This window comes from Lissotriton vulgaris, chromosome 6 (genome assembly GCF_964263255.1).
Source record: "Lissotriton vulgaris chromosome 6, aLisVul1.2, whole genome shotgun sequence".
Lineage (NCBI taxonomy): Eukaryota > Metazoa > Chordata > Amphibia > Caudata > Salamandridae > Lissotriton > Lissotriton vulgaris.
The window spans coordinates 1050528738-1050543886 of record NC_141694.1 but is presented as its reverse complement, the minus strand read 5'-3'; the positions used below and the strand labels follow the sequence as shown (position 1 = coordinate 1050543886).

The following is a 15149-nucleotide window of genomic DNA, read 5'->3' as shown; positions in this document are numbered from 1 at the left end:
GGCTCGGGGAGCATGGTGCAATGTCGAGTTTGGTATCCCTGAACTCGGGGTTTAATTACGCATCCGTTGGTGTGGATGGTTTTTGGACTCTGGGTTTGAAAATAGCACTTTTAGAAAATGTCTATTTTCTTGTCTAACCATTTCTGGTTTCTGCTGGTCTTGCGTGTGTGTGACAGGAGCTGGGTGGCTCCACAGGTCTGGATGAGTCAGTGTGGGATGAGTGGGACATTACGTTGAGAGTAGGGGGAGAGTAGTTGTTGATAGCCGGCCGGCCTGATACAATGCTGGCTCCACCTCCTGCCAAGCGGCTGATGGCTCTGTGCCTGCCATGGACGATCCTAGCCCCACCTCCTGCCAGGAGGCCGATAGCTCTGCTCCTGCCAGTGTCAATGCTGGCTCCACCTCCTGCTGGGCGTCTGAGGACCCAGCCCTGCTCAGTGAATAGGCCAGGTGCGTCTGCCTGGCCCCGCCCACAACAGACCCAGGATGTGGGGAAATCCCCTGCATGGACAAAGGGATCAAAGCCGGAAAGGGGTATAATGCAAATGCTACTTACCAGTATGCATCTGTTCTTGGCATGTAGGGCTGCTGACATTCATATCTGTGCATAGATCGCCGCCTAGTGTTGGGTCCGGATGATTGCACATTGTTGTCCTGGAAGAGTCTTCGAAGTATCACGAGATAGGTGGCTCCTCCCCTGGACTACAGTGCGCATGGGCATCGCCTCCATCCCCAGATTGTTTTTAGCCATTGGCAGAGATGGAGTGAAGTATGTGAGTGATGACCATGCTAAGAGCATATAAATATATGAATACTGCAGCTGCTACAGGCGCCGGGGAGGAGGGCGGGCGATATGAATGTCAGCAGCCCTACATGCCAAGAACAGATGCATACTGGTAAGTAGCATTTGCAGTTCGAGGCATGTGGGCTGCTGAATTCATATCTGTGCAAAGAATATATAGCAGTCCCTCCATTAGCGGCGGCCGCCCGTGCCAGCTGCAGCAGTCTGAAAAAGTGTTTTGAGAACAGCCTGACCAACAGCTGCCTGCTGTTTGGAGTGCACGTCTACACAGTAATGTTTAGTGAAAGTATGTGTGGTAGACCATGTGGCTGCTCTACAAATATCTTCTAAGGGAATGTTACCTAGGAAAGCCATAGAGGCCCCCAACTTCCTGGTGGAGTGGGCTCTTGGTGGGATAGTGAGAGTGCGTTTAGCTTTAGCGTAACAGATTTGAATGCATTTCACGATCCACCTAGCGATCCCAGCTTTGGAGATAGCGTTTCCCTTGTGGTGTGTGGCAAAAGCAACGAAAAGCTGCTTGGTTTTGCGAAAATCTTTTGTCCTGTCCACGTAGTACATCAAGGCTCTTTTAACGTCAAGGGTGTGGAGCATCCGCTCCGCCAGCGTCTCTGGGTTTTGGAAAAACACCGGCAACTCAATTGTCTGGTTCATATGGAATTGAGATACAACCTTGGGTAAGAATTTAGGGTTAGTGCGGAGCACAACCCTGTTGGCATGTACTTGGAAGAAAGGTTCCTGGATGGTGAGCGCCTGCAGCTCGCTAACCCTCCGTAGCGATGTAATTGCTACTAAGAAAGCAACCTTCCAACAGAAACTGAAGCTCACAAGAGTGCAGTGGCTCGAAGGGAGGACCCATCAGTCTTGTAAGAACCACATTGAGGTTCCATTCTGGAGCTGGTGGGGTCCTTGGCGGAATGACCCTCTTGAGTCCTTCCAGAAAAGCCTTGATAGCAGGGACCTTAAAAAGTGACAGGTGTTGCCTATTCTGGAGGTATGCTGCCATAGCAGACAGGTGAATGCGGATGGAAGAGTACGCCAAATTGCATTGATACAGGTGGAACAGGTAACAAATGATGTTTCGGATGGAAGCATCTAGCGGGTCAATATCGTGGTTAACACAGTAAATGACAAACCTCTTCCATTTAGCCGCATAACAAGCCCTAGTAGTGGGCTTCCTTGCCTCCCGAATGATGTTCATGCAATCGGGAGGAAGATTGAGGTAGCCAAACTCTAGGACTTCAGGAGCCAGATCGCCAGGTTGAGCTGTTGCGGATCTGGGTGCTGAATGTCGCCATGGCTCTGCGTCAGAAGGCTGGGAGTGAGATGGAGCCTTTGATGCGGTACCACAGAGAGTTCCAGAAACGTGGTGTACCACGGTTGGCGGGCCCACGTTGGAGCAACCAGGATGAGAGTCATCGAGTGCTGCCTGAGTTTGCGTGCCACCAGCGGTATCAGAGGTGCTGGGGGAAAAGCGTACGCAAATCTGCCTGACCAGTTCATCCACATCGCATTGCCCTGTGATTGCGGGTGTGGGAACCTGGCGGCGAAGCTTTGGCATTTTGCGTTCTCCTTTGTGGCGAACAGGTCTATCTCTGGATGACCCCACCTTTGGAAGTACGGTTGGAGTACTGATGGATGTATCTCCCACTCGTGCATTTGATGGCTGTGCCTGCTGAGCAGGTCCGCCATCTGGTTGTCCTTGCCCGGGAGATGCTCTGCCATGAGGAAGATGTTCCTCTGAATGGCCCACTTCCACATGCTCTGAGCCAGATGAGACAGCTGCGGAGAGTGTGTGCCTCCCTGCTTCTGAATGTAGTACATGGCTGTCATGTTGTCCGTCCGGATCAACACAACTTTGTTGCACAGATGTACTTTGAACGCCTTCAAGGCCATGAAGATTGCCATCAGTTCCAACACATTGATGTGCATCTTCCTTTGCTGTAGTGTCCATAGTCCCTGCACCGTGTACTGGAGTACATGCGCTCCCCATCCCTGGAGAGAAGCGTCCGTAGTCAGGATAATCTGTGGCACGGGCTCTTGGAATGGTCGGCCCTTGCAGAGGTTTTGTGGATTCCACCAATGCAGAGAGTTGTATGCCCGACCGCTCACCAACACTAGGTCTGTCAGTTGCCCATGAGCCTGAGTCCACTGACGTGCTAGGCACTCCTGAAGCGGACGCATATGTAGTCTCGCGTGCGGGACGATGGAGATGCAGGAGGCCATCATGCCTATCAACTGCATGAACACCTTCGCTGGAAGCGAGTGCTGAGGTCTGAATCGTTGGATCAGCGTTTGGATACTGGCGATTCTCACTGAATTTGGCTGCGCAGTGGCTGCCAGGGTGTTTATTGTCGCGCCCAGATACTGCCGTACATGGGCGGGCTGGAGATGGGATTTCGGGTAGTTCAGAGAGAATCCCAGATCGTGCAGGAGATGAATGGTGCGGGACACGTGGTCGGCGCACTGCTGCTCTGTTTTTGCCTGAATGAGCCAGTCGTCCAGGTAAGGGTAGACGTGGACGTTTTGGCGTCGTAGATGCGCCGCCACAGTTGCCAGGCACTTCGTAAAGACCCTTGGCGCTGTGGTGACCCCGAACGGCAGAACCCTGAACTGGTAGTGCTGGTCTTGAATCGTGAATCTGAGATACTTCCTGTGGGAAGGATGCAAGGGGATATGGAAGTATGCATCTTTTAGATCCAACGTAGCCAGGAAGTCCCCCTGTTGAAGCAGAGGGAGTACCTGCTGCAACGTGAGCATATGGAAATGCTCCGAGAGAATGTACCAGTTGAGGGGCCTGAGGTCCAGGATGGGCCGTAGGGATCCGTCCTTCTTGGGGATTAGAAAGTACAGAGAGTAAACCCCTGTTCCCCTTTCTTGTAGTGGGACGAGCTCTATTGCTCCTTTTTGCAGCATGACTTGAACTTCCTGCTGCAACAAGTGCAAGTGCTCGCCGGACATAGGACGGCTTCTTGGAGGTATGTTTGGTGGAGTGGAAATAAGTTCCAGACAGTAACCGTACTGGACAAGAGATTTGACCCACCTGTCCGTGGTGATGGATCTCCACACGGGCAGGAACAGCTGGAGTCTCCCCCCGACCGGTGTTGTGTGGTCGGGGGGCAGTGACAAGACGTCACTGCTTGTTGGCGGCGGTGGACCTGGAGCTGTTGTTTCCACGTCCCCTGCCCTTGACATTGTTGCCTCTGTAGCCACCTCTACCCTTGTTGGTGTATGAGGATTGGGTATTGCTCTTGTAGTACTGGGTGGATTGCGATGCCTGACCCCTTGAGGTGCCTCTGGTATTGGAGCGGCGAAAGGAACCACCCCGAAACTGCTGAGACTGGAGGGCCCCCATAGACTTAGCAGTGTCTGTGTCTTTTTTCATTTTTTCAAGCGTCGCATCAACCTCGGGTCCAAACAAATGGTCAGGATTAACCGTCTGGTTGAGGATGGTCGTTTGTATATCAGGTTTAAACCCTGAGATCCGCAGCCATGCATGCCTTCTGAGCAACACACTGGTGTTGATTGCCCTGGAGGCTGTATCAGCCACATCTAGCGCACACTTGATGGAAGCGTTTGTAATGAGCTTTCCCTCTTGAATTAACATTTCCCCCGCCTCCTTGTATTGGTCAGGCAAGTGCTGGAGCAGTGCTTCTAGGGTGTCGTAATGAGCCCTATCGTAGCGTGCAAGTAGGGCCTGCGTGTTTGAGATGCGCCAAATGTTTGCTGCTTGTGCAGCGATCCGTTTCCCTGAGGCCTCAAATATTTTCGACTCTTTGTCTGGGGGAGGAGCGTCACCAGTTGTCTGAGTTCGCCCTCTTGCAAGCGTTGGATACCACCAAAGAGTCCAGTGGCAAGTGTCCCTTGATATATGTTGGATCCGAGGGCGCTGCCTTATATTTCTTATCAATGCGTGGATTGATGACACGTGCCCGAGTGGGCTCCTTGAAGACCTCCTGCGCGTGCTTGAGCACTCCTTTGAGTATTGGCAGAGTCTTGATTGACTTTTCAGCCACTGAGAAAGTGTCAAACAAAAAGTCCACATCCACAGGATCGGAGTGCAGCTCGACATCATGGTTAGCTGCAGCTCTCTCGATCAAAGCGTTGAAGGCTGCAGAGTCCTCCGTCGGCGAAGTTTTCGCCGCAAAGAGCTGCGGTTCTTGACCCGACTGCGGGTCCTCGGGGTCGCCTCCGGCAGTCCAAGGTTCATGTTCCTCCTCCGGATCCGAGTACGCTGGATAGTTGTACTCGACCTCCTCCTCGTCACCATCACCCGCGGTAGAAGGAGCTGGTGAACGCGGCAGGTCTCTTGGAGACGCCGGCTCCATAGGTGCTGAAGTACCCGCAGAGTCCTTCTTGTTCTTGAGAGGAATGCGAAAATGTTCCAACACCGGCTCCGTGGTGATTTTCCTTTTGAGGAGGGACAGTTTCCCGGTATTGGCGTCGATGATGACCTCACGACGCTCTTCCTCCGCAAGTGGCTGGAGCCGAGGCTTAGACACCACTGGAGACGCTTTGGGCGTCAACACCTCCTTCGAGGGCACACCTGCCCCATGCTTCGAAGCGAAAGCCTTCGGCGTCGACTTCGGCGGCAGGGTGAAGCGGATAGGCGTTTGCGCCTTTGACGGCTTCAGTGCGGGCTTCGACACCCCCTCTTCCTGTTCGGGAAGCACAGCGCCCTTCCGAATCCGTTGCAGGGACTCCTCGACCTTCTTCGATAGGGCCGGAGTGGGATTGACCGGCTCGGGCGACTTCCCCGTCTTGGGAGTGGTGTCGGCGAGAGGTCCCGTCTTCGGAGCCGACGCTGCACCGTCCTTGGCTCCGACGGCCGGAGCCGGCGCAGCCAGAGCCTTGGGATCGCCTTGACGCTTCTTCGAAGGCTTCTTCGGGTCATCGACCGCGACCATCTTCGGCGCCGACGCAGCCGCGCCGGTCGACTTCGCCTTCGGCATCGACCCCGAGGCCCTCGGGTCGGCCATCTTGGCGTGACTCTCCATGTCGGCCATTTTGGTTTTCTTAGGCTTTGACGCCTCCAGAGCCTTCAGTACAGCTTTCACTTTCGGTTTTGAAACCGGAGTTGTAGATCCCGAAGCCTTCACTTTCGTTTTTGGAAACGTGAGTGGCACCTCCAAAATGTCCGTGGCCGGGCCCGGAGGCGGGGCTGCTGGACTAAGAACGAGGTCTTGGGTAAGGCCCGAAGGCGATCCCTCGACCTGGGCTGTAGGAAGGGGGTCGACCCCTGAGTCAATTCGGGGATGCTCTTCCTCCGAGCTATCCCCCACGGTGGCAATGGCCCCATCGTCGTCCCCTACCTCGTCGCCGGCTTCGTCAAACTCCTCGTCTCCTGCGTCGTAGGCATCCCCCTCGGACGCAGGGCTAGAGTCCGAAACCTGTTGGACATTGTCGTCTCCAACGTCTTTTTCGAAGATGTCGTCCGGCGGGGGCGCAGACATCTGGGCCTGGAGTCTCGCAGCGCGACGAATCTTGAGGGTCTTTTTACACCGGAACCTGGAGCAGGCCATACACCTGGCCTCGTCATGGTCCGGCGACAGACAAGTGTTGCACACTGGGTGCACGTCGAGGTGCGAGTATTTCGAGTTGCACACCGGGCACCGTTTAAACGGAGTCCGTTCCATGTCTGGAGCGTCGTGTAGGCCCGTCCGCGCCGAGAGCACGCGGAAGGGCAGCAAGAGTTCGGAGCTGAAGAACAGTAAGACCCGAACGAAAACGATACCGGCGCCAAGCCTAAAGACCTTTTGGTCTCGAGTAAAGAGAGTTAACAACTATCGGTTCCGACAGAGGGAACCGACACACATCCGAACCCAATGGCGGAAAAAAACAATCTGGGGATGGAGGCGATGCCCATGCGCACTGTAATCCTGGGGAGGAGCCACCTATCTCGTGATACTTCGAAGACTCTTCCAGGACAACAATGAGCAATCATCCGGACCCAACACTAGGCGGCGATCTATGCACAGATATGAATTCAGCAGCCCACATGCCTCGAACGAGAAGGACCCCTGAACTAAGAAATCAGATCACTTCTGACAAGGAACCCTGTAACCAAGGACAAGAGGCCTGCTGATCTAAGGACTGCCTACCCCTTCTGCCAGTGTGCTGTTGTTGGGGGAATCCTGCAGTGCTTCTTTATTTTTGCCAAGGAACCAGGAGAGAGGAACTAGGTGTGTACTCTCACGCTTGCTAAGAAAATCTCCAAGGACTGGAAGAGTGCCATTCTCCTGCTGAAGTCACAGGGCTAAAAGACTTCATCTGCTAAAAGTGCTACTTGCTGGAATCGTGAATCCAGCACCTCTGAAAGAACCAGCAATCTCGACGCCGACGGACGTCGCCGAATCCAGCTCGACGCAGTGGGTAACGGCCCCAGTGTCCCGCTTCCTCGACGACCGGCCGCCGGGCCCGACCGACGCCAGCAGCAACGCCAGTGAGTGGGAGTACGGCTCTAGCTCCAGAAGACCTCGTGTCTGCACCGCTGCTGATCGCATCAACTGTGTGCCCTCTCGACGCCGTGAGCGCTGCTCACTCTGTGCAACCGCATCATCGACGACGCCTGCTGAGGCCTGATCGACACCGAAGACGCGACGCCGGATTGCTCGACGCCGCTGATCATCGTGTGCTTCATTTTCCTAAAGGTACTGTGTTGTTGGGGGTCCGTGTGACTCCAGGCTCGACGTAGCGCTCCTCGCGGTCGACGCCGAACCTTTGGATTAACTTTGCCTCAACGTCGTGTAGCCCCCGTGTGGGTTACCCTGTTGCTAAGAACTGTATTGCCAAGAAGATTTGCTTGATACTAAAGACTTTTGTGCTAATGAAGAACCTACCTTTGAATTATCCTATTTCCCTTCCCAGAGTATTTATTAAGATTGTGTACCTTTTTGTCGTTATTTGGTCTTGTGCTAAGCCTTATATAAAAATACTTATTTTTATAATACTACTGTGTCGTGTCCATTTGTAGTGTATTCACTGTATTACTGTATGTGGTCATAATTGCTTAACACACAGTCTCTGAGATAAGCCTGTCTGCTCTGCCAAGCTACCAAGGGGGTGAGCAGGGGTTATCGAAGGGTGTGATCCCCTTGCCCTGACTAGAAAAGGTGTGTCCCTATTTGTCAGAAGTGCATACCTCTGCCAACTAGAGACAGCCGGTTCTAACACCGAGCAAATCTACACTTTGGACATTGGGTGGTGAGCGAGCGATAGGCGACTGGGCGTCTGGTCTCCAACTTGCGACGGATGGGGTGAAATATCTGGGAGTGTACCTAACTGAGGATGCAGCATTGTCCCGCGATCGCAACCTTACCCCGGTTTGGGATCGCACACACGAGGACTTGAAGGTATGGACTAAGATGCCATTGTCTATACTGGGCAGGTCTGCCATTTTTAAGATGGTAGCGCTGCCACGCCTGGTATATCAACTACAAAACCATCCACATGTGATCCCGGCCCGCTGGTTCAGACAGTTAAATTCAGTACTTACCGGATTTCTGTGGGAGGGAAGAGCGGTGCGCGATGCCCTGAGGACGTGCTTTCTGTCCACATACACTGGGGGATTTGCTACGTCGGACGTACTCTCGTACTACCAGGCGGTGCATCTCCTGGTGTTGAACGACTGGTGGTATGGGGACAGGGGCGACCCGGCCTATGCGGTAGAGAGGATGCTGATGGGATCTGCTTCTCTACATGCACTGCTGTATTCGGCGCCGCTCCGGAGGTCTCTTCCCGCAGCCACGTAAGTGATTTTTCGCGTGTGGAGGCAGGCTCTGCGTAGGATGGGGTGGTGGAATGTACTTACCCAGGAAACCCCTCTCTGGTGGAACGGCAGACTGCCCCAGTTGAATGCGTTGAAGGGCTTTCAGGGGTGGGATGCCATAGGTATCTCTACCCTCGGAGATGTTATGTCAGGGGGCGCCCTTAAATCATTCACAAACCTGCAGGAAGAATTTGGGATGCCTCGCACCCAGTTTTTCCGCTACCTCCAGTTTCGCCACGCCTTGGCACCCCATCTGGCAGGCTTGGAGCAACTTCCTGAGTTTAGCCTTCTGGAAGCCTAGATTTTCATGGGGGAACTGCCGGATAAGAAACTGTTGCACATATACCAAACACTGGTGCGCCACTGCTCGTCGGATCTACGTGGCCTTAGGACTACATGGGAACGGGATGTTGGAGAGTTGGATGAGTAGGACTGGGTGGAGGTCCTGGAAAGTCCATGGTGGGCAGCCATATCCACACGCCTGATCTTGATTCAGTTCTGCTACATACATCGCACGTATTATACCAGGCAGCGCTTGTGGAGGGCGGGCATGATAGCATCCCCCGAGTGTCTTCGCTGTGGGGCGGAGGTAGGCACCCTGCTGCACACGGTCTGGGAATGCGCAGCGCTTCGAGGGTTCTGGGATGGGGTACATCGTTGCCTGGCGGAGGTTCTGGCCTGGGATTTGCAGAAGGACCCCAAGTTAGCTCTATTGCATGTCATGGCAGGGGTGGGGGGCAACCGCTACAAGCGCCACTTATTGCTACTGGGCCTCACACTGGCAAAAAGCGATATAGCTAGGGAGTGGAAGGCGCCTCGGGCCCCGTCACTGGCCGCCTGGAAAAATGGAATGGACTACAATATGGGGTTGGAGCAGCCCGTGTTTGTGGCCAGGGGGTGCCCCAGAAAACACTTCAAAATTTGGAAGAGGTGGGCAGACTACAGGGGGCTGGATCTGGACCCGCCACACGAGGAGGCCGCCCTCCCAACTCTTGGACAGACTGGACTGTGAAAAGACACTGTTGGTGTGTGATACACATGGCGAGGGATCTATTATTGTATTATGGTTGGAGGAGCGAGCAGCTACGCAAAGGGGGGGGGGGGGTCAGTTGGGGGGAGGGTGGGGGTGTTTAGATCTACTGTTGCTGATACTCTGAATGGGGGAGTTCCCTGTTCCTAATACACGTTGTAGGAAATGATGTAGATTAATTGATGATGGCAGTAGACTCCGGATAACGGAGCGTTGCATACTAAGTGTGTTTCAACAATAAAATATGTTAAAAAAAAAAAAAAAAGAAATGACGGAGCCGGAGCGTAGGTGAAAGGGTCACCCATCGACGTCTGAGACGGTGCCGAGCCCGGACCGGGGCTGAAACCAGCGACGTTGTCGTCTGAGGACGGTGCCAGGGGCGGCACCGTGGGGGTCGGCACCAACGGAGGAGTCTTGAGTGCAACTGGCATCAACCAGGATCCAGGCCTGAATCCCACGGGGTTCTGCGGAGCCGGGACAGAAGTCACCGACGGCACCAGGGTTGAAGCCGCCGGCACACTAGGACCCCCAGTCAGACCCACGGGCCCGAAGGCGCGCCGGCGGGTCTCGACGGCGGAAAGAGAGTCCTCATGGCCACGAGGAAATCTCTAATCTCTGTCGGAGTCGCATTGAGTCTAGGGACCGGAGGGTGTGGGACTGCAAGCGGCCCCTGCGGAGCCGCGCGGGTGGCACCACCCGAACCCTCGGCCGAGTCGCGCGACCGGCGAGGGGAGTCAGAAGAGCGACGATGCTTCTTCGACTTATTTTTGCCATGCATCGACTTACCCGAGTGCGAGGACTAGGATCCAGACGATCGTTGATGACTGCGGCTCCGCGATCGGTCCCTCGACTTCCTCCTAGGCCAGGACCTCGAGCAGCGCCGAGCCGAATGCTGGATCTCGAGGAGCTTACGGGAACGCTCCCGCCTAGCCTTAGACGTCAAGGCCAGGCAGTCAGTGCACGACTTGTCATCATGGCCGGCCCCCAAACAGTAGAGACACCGGCAGTGGGGGTCGGTAACCTACATCAGTCAGTGACAGGCGTCGCACGGCTTGAAACCGGGCATGCCTACTGGCACCAGGAGTCAAGTCAACTCGAAAATGATAGACAAAAAGTCCAAAAAGTTAGTCAAAAATTACTAAGGGTACGTGCTCTTCCCAGACCTGCGGTTGCTGGCGCGGAAAAAAGAACTGACATCAGAGGGCGGCATCTAAGTACTCCAGCGACGGCATCCCGGCGATCATGACGCCGACGATGGACGCAGAGCTGCAGACGACGCCTACCGATGCGCAAGGGTACTGCTGACGAAAACTTTTCGAATCCAGTCTGACGCCTGGGGGTAATTCCAAGGTAAGGAATCTAACACAAACGTGTTTCTTTCAGATAATTTTACGCCTCACCACTTGCAAATGTCACCAGCAGCCACTGCTCCAAAGTAACCTGCCATTTTCCAACAGGGCGTCACAAGTCCAGGGAGATTAATATTACCTCGGGTAATGGAGAACCACAATGCACCAGAAGGCTAAACAGCTGATAAAAGCTGCTTTCCATGACCTTATTTAATGGAAAGGTTTTGGAATTGGAGCATGCCTGGAACTTGTTTTGGATATACTTAGAAGAAAAAAAATGTGGTTCTTAGTTAACTTAGGGAGAGCGAACCTCAATTTTCGGCTATATCAGCTTCACAGAGAAGCAAAGCGTATGTGGAGGCGGCTCAAGAGCTCAGAGGTGAGGAAAAATGACCTACATAAAAGGTCTGGACACCCTGTTTATGGATAACTATAATTTAGCAACAGTTTAAGTCACTGACAGGCAAGATCAAAATTAAATAAACTCATACAAAAGAGAAGAGGCGTTCTTCATCAAATGCAATACAGACATGTAGATATTCTGTTTCAGTGTGGATTTGCTAAATTATTTTCTTTACAGAAAGCCCATCATACATTCTTTTCATGCTCCACTTGTAGTCTAAACCAAAGTAAAATAACAGTCCACTAGTACATGCCCTTAAAGTTGCAATAAAGAACACATTGCCTTCTTGTAGGAAGTTAGTAAAGCATCTTTTAAGTAAGAGTATGGACACAAAGCCACTTAGACAATGCAGCTTTTCGTTAAAAATATTCATCTCTAGGCAACGGAGCAATCAATTGCTACAAAAACAATTTGTCTATGAACTATGGGTATAATTAGAGGGTAGTTATAGCCTACTTTTTTAACCGAAAAGTGACATTACCCAGCTCCTATAATTTCCTAGTGTTGATTTGTTTCATGTCCATTTCCTTCATGGCAAAGACATATACATGTGTAACTATGGTGGAATATGTACATGTAACTATGTTGGAACAAATATGCCTGCGTTTTTGTAGGGATAGTTGTTGACAATATCTTACTCAAAAAATAAAACAAAAGGAACAACAGCAAACAGTGACATGTCAGTAGGAAACCGAGTGGCATTACATACCTTGGCGTCCCAGTTTTTATTGAGATAATATATACAAGTAACACATCTTCCATCGCCATTTGGATTATCTACATGCCGAACGTATCCTGTTCCATTACCTGGATAACATGCCACCATTGCCTGAAATTAAAAGAAAATTAATATATACCAAGGGTTGTGTTAGTATATTTAAAGCAAAAGCATTTTCAACTCAATTGCTTAATGTATCTAATTGATCCAATTTAAGGCTTCACGTCTCTTGCTCAAAATGTGAGAACGATACCAGTGTGAACAGTTAATCTTACGTATAAATTCTGGCAATTCACCGGCCTTTCATACAAGAAAGACAGCCTTAAAAAACAACTTCATATTTTTTATATCCAGGGTACTATGTGCACTATGATCCATTTAGTCAGAATAGAAATACTAAACATAAAATAAAATCTTCAACAGCACAAAGAAAAGAGAGATGGGTGTTGAAATTACAGCTCTCTAATAATTTAGCTCCAAAAAGAAAACAGACTCCTCACATTGTTTATAGATCATCTGCAAACAAGCATAGTGCAATAGTTCTTACTTGAGACTCACAATCATCTTTTACTTGGAAAAGGAGAGAAGACAATGACAAACTAAAATCCTCACTGAAATATTAAACGGTAGAGATAAGCATTCCATCCCAGCAGATGGACCCCATAACAAAGTGAGATTAACTTTCCTACCATGAAGAATAATACAATAATCTGTCTAGACCTCAAAGTCTAGATCAGTATGTTATGCAATGTGCTGCTATTTTAGAACAACTTAACAATATTTATACAAAATATTTTTCTACAGACGCTATTGCCTTTCCAAAGGCTTGCAATGCAATTGTACAGGGATTGTCAAAGTCAATACCGAAGTTCAGCTGGTAGCCATATTTGTTATTGCAATGATACAAGGATAGGCAAAGCAAGACCGATTGTCTGGCCAAAGATAGTTTACAGAATTCATGCAAACTTGTTACTAATTAAGAGTGGAGGCTTGAACGCATTCTGTGTGCCTGCTGACCGAGACTTCTGCTTTTTGACACCGGGTGCTCCTTTTGCTGCCTTCATTCCCACGCCTCACGGCCCCCGCGAGGATTGCCTGAACTCAAGAGGTAACCGCCGAGGGAACTGCACTGTATTAGGGACTGCGAGGACCAGCGGGCGCTGCGTTAACAAACTCGCCGCAGCTGGTCCTCTTCCCGCCCCCTCCTGCCGGACTTTAAGAGTGGAGGCTTGAACGCACTCTGTGTGCCTGCTGACTGAGACTTCTGCTTTTTGACACCGGGTGCTCCTTTTGCTGCCTTCATTCCCACGCCTCACGGCCCCCGCTTCGCGGGGGCCGTTCGAGGTGTGGCCATCACCGGATTGCCTGAACTCAAGAGGTAACCGCCGAGGGAACTGCACTGTATTAGGGACTGCGAGGACCAGCGGGCGCTGCGTTAACAAACTCGCCGCAGCTGGTCCTCTTCCCGCCCCCTCCTGCCGGACTTTAAGAGTGGAGGCTTGAACGCACTCTGTGTGCCTGCTGACCGAGACTTCTGCTTTTTGACACCGGGTGCTCCTTTTGCTGCCTTCATTCCCACGCCTCACGGCCCCCGCTTCGCGGGGGCCGTTCGAGGTGTGGCCATCACCGGATTGCCTGAACTCAAGAGGTAACCGCCGAGGGAACTGCACTGTATTAGGGACTGCGAGGACCAGCGGGCGCTGCGTTAACAAACTCGCCGCAGCTGGTCCTCTTCCCGCCCCCTCGTAGTATAATAAGCCAGTCAAAGACGCGCTAGCGGGACGCGCGCGGGGCAAAGCGCGGAGCGAAGCCCGGGCAAAGGGCGGGCCCTCTGAGGCCCTCAGAGAACCGAGGAGACCGGACCGGACATTACACCCTGGTATTTTATTTTCTTACTTCAGTTGTTGCCAAAATTTGCTGGACTTCCTAGAATTTTGCCTTGTACTTCTAAAATATTGTGTTTATCATGTCTGACAAGCAGGGAGGGTTGTTAAACAAAACGCTTGATAACTATTTCACTAAGGCCTCCCCAGACATCCCTTTGGAAACTGCTTTGGCAGAGCGTCGAGCCGAATGCCGCCGCTCTGTGGAAAGCATGAAAAATCGGCTAGTGTCACCATTACTTTTACCCCCTTCTTGCACTAATGAGAATACACAGCTAGCCAATGCTATTGTACATATATCGGATACTTAGCCACCAGAAGTAATCAATATTACATCCTCCCAAATCACTTCCCCTGAGATGGTTATGAATGGCACCCCCCCAATTATCCATATGAGTACCCCTAATTTAACAAAGCCACCTGCCCATATACCAACGAAAACAACGCGTAACAGGGCAAAGAAATCCATGCCTGTATCAAGGATACATGGACCTCCTCCCTGCAAGAAGAGGCGAAAAGGGGGGAACTTACAACAACCAAAGTTAAGTCACTCTGACTTTGGGAAAAAGACAAAGACTCCTGCCAATAACACTGATAATCCACTAGTAGCTATAGAAGGGTCTACCACTACTCCATTGCTCTTACCCAATATGCTTATAGACGCAGAGGGTGAGACAGATGCCACTATGATAGACAAAGCGCCCCAAGTGGATTGTGACCTTGTTACCTTAGACACTCTGGAAAGTCTAATTAAAACCTACTCTGCATCAATCCTAGAGAGGCTGATTGAAGTGGAACTTAGATTAAACAAAATTGAGCGGGCATTGGGAAATAAGGGTGTTGATAACATCACAACTCCTAATAATGCATTGCAAAAAACCATCACACAACCTGAATCCATCACAGCTGCACCAGTCTCTATTCCTAAGCCTATCCCGCTGTCGAATCCTTCCACTTCTAAGCCCATAGGGAATAAACCGACTGTCCAGTTAATTCCACCACCCAAACATCCACACAATAAACCAAATCCAACACCGACAACCCTAGCCAGCAAACCTTCCAATGGTATGACAAACACTCCCCAGGAAAGATCCACAACAGAGGCGGGGGGCCCTAAGTCCAGCTGGGGGAGACCCAAACAAGCTCCTTTTCCTGAATTACCACCAGAGGCAGCGCCCTTTGTGGTAGTCTTAACAGGG

The 15149-nt window shown here is 51.6% G+C and overlaps 1 protein-coding gene across 1 annotated transcript in view; it reads right to left on the bottom strand.

The window, feature by feature from the left end:
* The window catches only part of EGLN1 (egl-9 family hypoxia inducible factor 1), a 296297-nt gene that overhangs the window by 182514 nt on the left and 98634 nt on the right, over positions 1–15149 (bottom strand). The window contains exon 2 of the mRNA XM_086927112.1: positions 12059–12178. Within this exon, the coding sequence (XP_086783238.1) occupies positions 12059–12178 (120 nt within the window). The remainder of the gene's footprint in view (positions 1–12058; positions 12179–15149) is intronic.